This window comes from Triticum aestivum, chromosome 5D (genome assembly GCF_018294505.1).
Source record: "Triticum aestivum cultivar Chinese Spring chromosome 5D, IWGSC CS RefSeq v2.1, whole genome shotgun sequence".
NCBI classification, from domain to species: domain Eukaryota; kingdom Viridiplantae; phylum Streptophyta; class Magnoliopsida; order Poales; family Poaceae; genus Triticum; species Triticum aestivum.
In genome coordinates, this window is record NC_057808.1 from 373,743,551 (window position 1) to 373,751,844 (window position 8,294).

Sequence of the window (8,294 nt, forward strand, 5' to 3'; positions counted from 1 at the left end):
CATGGTACGACAAAGAAAACAGGAAATGCAAATACAGGATGGAACAAACCAGCAAATATATCTTGGAATAAAGATTCTTCACCAAAGAAATCATCCGAGAAAAGGTACCTGTAATCAGTTGATATATCATCAGGCTGCCATTTATTCACTGTATGAATTTTGAAACAAGGAAACAACAATCTTACTCAGAAGTAGCTGTATCAATCAGAAGTTTTTGTAAGCTTCTGAAAAGAACTTCATATGGATACTTCTGTGACTTAGCTTCAGATATATGAGGTATCAATGCAGGCTGCTCAATATCCTGATATACCAAAAGCAGGGCACACAGAAATTACACCATTGCACTTGTTACTTGATATAGAGTAAATTAACCATTCAGCGACAGTATGGAGTTTAAAGTTCAAAATTAAGTCTTTAATCGTGGATCACTTTCCACCAAATTTACAACATACTAGTAGGGGCAATAGAGCATGTTAAAATAACTTAAATCTGGTTCTATAAAATTTGCAACAAGCCAGAATGAACATGGCAAAGAAGTTTCATTGAATTGACTAAATTTTTCAGTGTACACATAGACTAGAGAAAAGCATGTCCTCGAATTTGTTCAGAGACTTGTCTCGAAATTAGCCATACTTATTCTGTATGTATGTCATGAATCAACTAATCGGCTATGCTCATGGTGCATGCTAGACTTATGTGGCTTGTTTTTGTTATCACCCAAATAGAACTTGCTGGCGTTACAGAAATTCATACAAGTTACCAACAACCCTGCAGATCACACAGCCCAGTACAGATCCGGGCTCCCATGTATTGCTTGACTCACAAATTTCAAAATCATGAACTGATTGATGAATTAAATTACATTATAGTCACTATGTCATTAGTAAATACCTTTAAGACGTTTATTCTTTCACCAAGAGCAAACACCGAAGAACGGGCTTTCAGAGGTTCTTTTCCAATGGAGAAAAGGTATCCTGTACTTCTAGTTTCAACTCCAAGTAAGTCAGTGGAGGTTGCTATATCCAGCTGTAATTTCTCTAAAGCTTGTATATAGGCACGAAAATGTGCACTCAGAACCTGAAAATTGTAAGTGATTAGTAGAAATGTCATCAGCATAGATATAATTCAGGGTAAGATATCCAAGAAATAAATGAAGGTCTTTATGTCTATATTTGCTCATATTGCCCAAATTATATATAAATCTCATCACGGATGCTAGCAGTCTAAAATAATCCATGCAGGAATTTTGAAGTTGTCAACATACACTACATATAAAGGTAGAGGAATTGAAATTACACATAGCAATAAGAAGTACTAGAATAAAGCAAAGACAAACAACAGGAATTGCATCACAGATGTGTCTTTGGATACTCTCATTCTCAAGCCCTCTATTATGTCTAGTACACTCTTTGTTTCATAGTAGTAAATGTCCTCAACCCACCACCATGTGCACAGCCTTAATGATAACTGACCAGTGACCATGCATACCCTCATTATTGACAGGCTGCAACAAATTAATCTCTTTTAACACATCAAAGTAGGGATAGAAAGTGGAAACATTACATTAACAACTGATTCCCTCAATGTACAGTTGTTTCAAAATGTAGACTGCCAAGTGCCAAGGACGGTTATTGAAAAGGAGGGAGTACAATGTAGTGCTAAGCCATAAACTCTACATTTTGGCCACATATTACGTTGATAGCATGGTACCTATTCTATAATACAACAAATATACAAATCAAATATAGTATTGCCATATCATAATGGAATATCTACACGGTATTTACAGAAAGAAGTACACGTTCATTGAGAAAGAATCAGTATACTCTTAATGTGGAATTGGGAACCACCAAGACAAAAACAAAGCATTGGTCAAACTCTTCTTTTGGATTAAGATAGTAGCTGTTCATAGCCATTGACTACCCGAAAGGGTAGAAGAATAGGACCTAATCTGGGACATACAATGAGTTACAGGATCATTACCCTTCTCGGTTATTCTATTCCAGTTCTAAATGGAGAAGAAACTAAAGGCAGATGAATGAAAGAAAACCTATTCAAATCACATTCACAGTAACACTCACCTTATTCATGGTATCAATGTAAGCCGTGCGAACTTCTGCATATATCTCCTTAGCATGTTCCTTAAGGAAAACGATTGTGTATCTACAGTGGAGAGGACAAATGAAACAAACTGAGACATTATACACTTGGAAGAATGAGAGAATAACACAGACACTAAAGATAAGCCAACCAACAATAAAATGGCAATTTAATCCTATGACCATATGCTATAAACTAAGGTTTTAAAGAGAGGGAGAGCTCTCACCGAGGAAGGCAAGGTACAATAACTGTTCTTCTCCTATATGCATAGTTCAATAGTTTAAAGCTCGTGGACCTTTAAAATAGTCTTTCCCGTCAACAGGAATACCACTCAGACTCGATATCCCAGCCAACTGGGACATGGACTCTCATACTTGCCTCACTAGGACTCAATTCCCTGACTCAACTAGGACTCCTGTGGTCCCAATTCAATTCTTGAAGCTCAACACAGAATGTCTCGCGAAGCTTATATAATCCTAGTCCTAGCTTTCTGGATTTTTTACGAAGGGGGGTCTCAATTTCATAAAGACAATAATGCCGAAGTCATCAATTTCATTAAAAGTACTGATGTTACATCAGCAATAGTTAATCAAATATGGCTGTTCATGTTTGGTAAACTTGCCCTCAGTAACGCTATATGCCAAAAACCATGAATCATGTATGTCCACTGGTGAGGATTCCAAATTAAAGAAATCTGGCATAAAGAAATTTCTCAACTAGCACATTAAAATGTGAAGCACTGCGGATATTCTACAAACAGGGGTTAAAAGTGGAAAATAAATATCAAGGCAAGAGAGTTGGCATACTTGTATTTAAGGACACTCTGCTGTAGAATCTGAATGTTGGTTTTTGGTTTTCTCAAGGCATAGAACTTTTGGATGATAAACTCAAAAATCTGCAAGAAAATTATGAAAGCATAAGCAATAGAACTCTGTTGTAGCTTTATGATGTCCAATTGGCTAGATAAACATAAAAAAGCGCGCAAGAAACATAGCGGATGCATTTGTTGGTTGCAAGTACACTTGTTCATAAAAAAAAGGGCAGCCCGGTGCATGTAGCTCCCGCTTGCGCAGGGTCCGGAGAAGGGTTCGACCACTTTGGGTCTATTGTACACTTGTTCATAGCTTCCATGAAAACCACCGTACCATATTAGAACAAAGATCAGGTTGATTCCTTATTTTGTAGGGAAATAGCAACCAGTATAGCTAGTATACTGGCAGTGGCTGACAATACCACTCTCCACTAGTAATTGACACAGTTGCAGCATTTTTTATGCCATCAACCTCATAAAGTACAACATCAGCCTGAACAAAGAATGATGAATCTCATGTAACCCTTTTTCATAATAAGCATTCAGTTCTACCAGATAACCTTGACGCCTTAATCTAAGTTATTGTAGCACATGCCCAACTGTCTGAACATAATTATGCATGGCACATTATCCTTGACACCACAGTAGAACATTAAACATAGAATACATAATGTTTTACATCAAATAAGCACATATGCAGATGAAACACATGCTACGCATACAGGAAAACGATCTACTAACGTTCTTATGAACATACAAGTTTGAAACATTAGAAAGAAAAAACCAGCAAACAGTTTTCAGACCTTTGATACTGCTTTCTGCCGAAGTCTCTCAACCTCAGGCTGAACATCTTTGAGAGCCTTTGATGTTTTAACCATCGAATCAGCTTCAATGAATTTGATTTTTTTGCTTAGAATCTCAAGTGTTTTCATGTATTCATCATTAACCTGTGGGGTTTTTGGATAAGGAATTATCAGTGATCCCATCAAAATACTTTTTTCGAGAAACATCAGCCAAAGAATATTGAAATGAACACAGCTTTAACTGCAAGAGAGCGGTAATGATGGTACATCAACAAAGAAACCTTTGGGGCATGTAATGTATCCAATCAAACAAAATAAAATAATTGGGAAAAAAGAAGACACGGATTGAACAAATGAAATGCATCCAGCAAACGAAAACATGTCATCAGAATGGATATATCACCGAAGACAGAATATAATGGCATATGAAATAAATAATTAACAACATGCTGAAAGAGAAGAAATTACATAAGTAAACATAGTACTCCCTCCGATCCATAAGCTGCGACAATTAATATGGATCAGAGGGAGTACCACAAATAGCAGAAAAGTATGTATTTGGTTTTAACTTCAGAAAGAAGTAATCAGTGATCACATGTTGCTGGCGGTAAACAAAGAGGTACTAGGTCCAGAAAGGAGCAACTGACTAGATGTATGATATATTAATGTAAATGGACATAGTATAGACACAATAATAAGGTTAGTTGGTATGAAGATAGAATGCAAGTAATGACCTCTCCATCAACAATTATATCGATCATTCTTGGAGGTACTATTATATCCTCAACAAATTTTGACAGTTTCGATTCTGCAGCCTGCAGAAATTTTCCAAACAGTGAATCAGCATAGATATTCAGCATGAAAAAGTAGGGAATGGCATGCATTGAAGCTACGAATACAGTGAATAGGTTCCAACAAAGACCAGCCAACTAATGTTGAAAGGTGTGTTATGGAATAGAAGTTATGTTGCGGGACAAAGATACATAAAATAGTACTTCCAAGCTCTAACTTGATAAAGACTAATGAGGTCAATGCATCAGTATTTTACTGTCTGGTTATAAGGAAGATGTGGGTACAAAAATTAACCAAACATCAAATGTATGGAGAACATAAAAGATACAGCAGAGAAACGAATCAAACCTTACGGTTTCTCAACTTTAATCCCATGTCCATAGATTTCTCCTGAAGTACCTTTATCTCTGAACTTATAGAACCAATTTCTGTCTAGCACAGAAATTAAAAGAGTTGTAACATGATTTAGTAAAATGAAATGAACCAGTTAACTACCATTTAAAGGTACAAAATTACATGTACATCTAGATAGTAATTGTTGAATGCGTAATAAGTCAAAAGAAATGGTGCCACTCAAATACGACCATGGAGTTGTAGCATGGAGCACATAAATAAAAAATAAAGCACTTGTATTACGCTTAGATTGTGGTATACAAAACGTTAAACTTCCAAGCACTCCTGGTTTTGTTCATGTTATGCTTTGTAACAGGACGAGTTGGAAATGCAGAGACATGCTATTTCTGGATATTCCGGTATTTCACAATTCACAGTGGGCAACATTTTTCTAACAGTAAAAATTTCAAGGATGATAAATATATTTGCTTATAATAACAGTAGCACCAAATGTTGATGACAAGCAATAGCCATCCAGAAACTCTTTCAGGCATCCAGTACGACAAGAATGTCACGAGTAGTGCCGTCACAACAGATGTGAATATGCAATTACCTGGAATCCAGTTAGAACGGTTTCCATTTGTGAAAGAATATTATCGCAGTCAGAGATCTGATCATGCAGCAACACTAGGTTTTCACTTTCTGTAATGTAATCCTACAAAAGAAAAGGGAAGATGGCATTGCATAAGAAAAACATCATAGACACAGGTAAATTACATTTAGGCAGCACAGCACTAATAGAAGGTAGGCCCATCATAACTCCATGTTTTCCAAATAATTCATTGCGCCTGTGCAATTATTTGATGACTCAAATTAACACTGATGATAAGGATGGGGGGATGAATAAACTAACCATTCATATGAAAGAAGTTAACTAACTCTTATTTCCAAAGTATAATTATTGCAATACCATGCGTTGACTGTTACTGCTAAGCATGTCTGGGGCCTGGCAGAAGCAATTACCTGAATAGAATCCAGCTCAACTTGGCGTATGCTGTTCTCGACACCTTTTGTGTAATCACGCATCTTGATGCCATTAGCCAGGATGTTTGCTACTTCCTGCACGCACGCACGCACGCAGAAATAAAACAGCAGCAGAAATCTCCCAAGAAAGAAGGACGTGCTATTCCTGCTCCGAAATGCTGCAAGCAGCTAGCTGTTCCGGAAACAAAGCAAGAATGGAAAATAAGCACCTGGTCGTTCTTGCAGTCCTCGAGCTCCTGCTGCAGCCCCTCCAGCGACTCGTTGTCACTGCCAGAGAAACGACCAAGCATAAGCTTAGGCGCAGCGAGCGCGTGAAGGAGGCGAGGAGACGTTGCTGCAAGGGGGGGAGGGGGGAGGAGCTGGTGGCCGGACGGACAGACCTGGCCGCGTCGTCGTCGTCGAGGGGGAGGTCGCCGACGAAGACCCCGAGGTCGAACCTCTGCTTCTGCCCGTCGTGCGCTGCCGCAGCGGCTGGGATGACCTCCATCCCGGCGTCGGGGGGATCGGGGGTCGCCGGAGCGGGGCTCCGATCCAGATCTGCCACCGGTGGCGGTGGGTGTTTGGGATCGGAACGGAACGGGTGTCCCCGGGAAATGGAGGTCAGAGACGAGAAGGGGGTTGGAAGGGGAAACGGGTTGGGCTTTTTTTCTCGAGGCGTGGAGATGTCTTGGGCTGGGCTCTTTGTTAGTGGGCAGGCTGGGCCTGGGCGACGGCGAGCTGAGATTTTATACTCTTCTAAAAAAACACTTCACTAAAAAAACAGAGATTTTGTACTAGTTGCTCCCGGCTGGATCTCAATCCAAACTTCCAGAGCATCAGCTTGATGTGTCTTTTGATTGGAAAGACAAAGAATGTGATATTGTGATGTAATACTAATCTGCTCCAGTCAATTCTGCTTGCATTTTATTCGTTGCATTTGCTTCCCCTGGTGTCACTTCGCGTTTGTCTACGACTATTGACCAGAGGAAAACTTGCAGCAAGTTGGATCATATGTTTAACAAACTAGATCATTGATGGCGCGCGTTGCTGCGCCCTTTTATTTTGACTATAAAATGATAAAAATGTACAAATGAAGATACACAGCTATTAGACAAATTACAAAACTTTGGGAATGCATGCATATGCTTACCATTGTGTGTTGAAGAGGAATATGCACATTCATATCTCACGTTGCTGTGAAATATTGTGCTATGCATCAAAGCATAGAACAATGGTAGCCAAGCATCGAATGCTATCAACTAAGAAAGACCCATTGTACCTTTTTTTTCCTTGGAAGGTGGTAACACTTCAACTTTCATTAATATAGAGACTTTGGGTTATGGTTAGCTCAGCAACAACCAAGAATCCCCAAGGGACCCCAACTCCAGAAAATAAGCTTGAAAGAAAGCCCTTTTTATTTGAGTGGTTTCGAGGAGACAATACCCTTTTTCCTTGAACATTCAACAAAAGTTGAATCAAGGAATAATAATTTAACAGTAATGTTGATTACATGGTAGCAAGCATAGCATCTATAAAGAATACATAGTTAATTGAGAGCATTGACTACAAGATTATAAGGACATTCTACAAAGCTTAAAGTAATCAAATCATGCTGATAACAGCCTGCACATCCTTCCTTGTGTTTGTGGTACAATAGCTCTTGAACACGGGCTGCAGTAACAAACATATGGTTCAAAACGTATGGATGCTAGTTACACATTTGTTTTTGTTTACGATTTCAGCTTTGGACTGTTAAGCAGAGCCTGCAATGCACAATGTGAGTTAATAGGCAGAATACCACGAATAAACTACAAATTGATGCACTTAATATTTGCCAAGCATAGAAAATTGTGACATATATGTCAATTTCAAGGACATGAAGCCACGCTGCTAGAGGCCCATACAAGACATACATGGCACTTATATTCAGTTTTATATCTGCCTGTTTAAGGAGACATAATCTGAGTCATAAACATGTAGATCCAATAAATGAAATCAATACTATGCCACAATCCTGTTCGACATCGATCCATTTGGCTATTATATGTAACGCGTATATGTCTGCAAATGACACATTAATCAAAATAATATTAAGAATGATAGAAAATGGAGATGGTTGCCTGGCTGAAAACGTAAGCAAGGGTGACTTGTTGATAGATCATTTTCTTCAGTATCACTTTTCTAGAATACTTTCTTCGGTATCACTCACTACCGGAATCGTACCCTATGCCGACGGCCAGGGCCGTCGGCATAGCCCTGACTGGCCGTTGGGACAGGCCTATGCCGACGGCCCCCGTCGGCATAGGGCCGTCGGCGTAGCCCGGGTGGCCGTCGGCATATAAAGGCCGTCGGCATAGGACCTATCCCGACGGTGTCCGTACATCTATGCCGACGGCCCTGGCCGTCGGCAACGTTACCTCCTAACGGCGGCC

The 8,294-nt window shown here is 39.3% G+C and overlaps 1 protein-coding gene across 1 annotated transcript in view; it reads right to left on the reverse strand.

Annotated features, from left to right (window-relative positions):
- LOC123121878 (vacuolar protein sorting-associated protein 52 A) overlaps nucleotides 1-6,513 on the reverse strand; it is a 9,949-nt gene extending 3,436 nt beyond the window's left edge. The window contains exons 1-12 of the mRNA XM_044541972.1: nucleotides 6,264-6,513; nucleotides 6,093-6,150; nucleotides 5,863-5,958; nucleotides 5,453-5,554; nucleotides 4,855-4,938; nucleotides 4,449-4,529; nucleotides 3,715-3,858; nucleotides 2,907-2,995; nucleotides 2,082-2,163; nucleotides 892-1,077; nucleotides 186-301; nucleotides 50-108 (exon numbers count right to left, since the gene is read on the reverse strand). Coding sequence (XP_044397907.1) covers nucleotides 50-108; nucleotides 186-301; nucleotides 892-1,077; nucleotides 2,082-2,163; nucleotides 2,907-2,995; nucleotides 3,715-3,858; nucleotides 4,449-4,529; nucleotides 4,855-4,938; nucleotides 5,453-5,554; nucleotides 5,863-5,958; nucleotides 6,093-6,150; nucleotides 6,264-6,370 — 1,204 coding nt within the window. The 5' untranslated portion in view covers nucleotides 6,371-6,513. The remainder of the gene's footprint in view (nucleotides 1-49; nucleotides 109-185; nucleotides 302-891; nucleotides 1,078-2,081; nucleotides 2,164-2,906; nucleotides 2,996-3,714; nucleotides 3,859-4,448; nucleotides 4,530-4,854; nucleotides 4,939-5,452; nucleotides 5,555-5,862; nucleotides 5,959-6,092; nucleotides 6,151-6,263) is intronic.
- Between the last annotated feature and the right edge of the window lie 1,781 nt (nucleotides 6,514-8,294).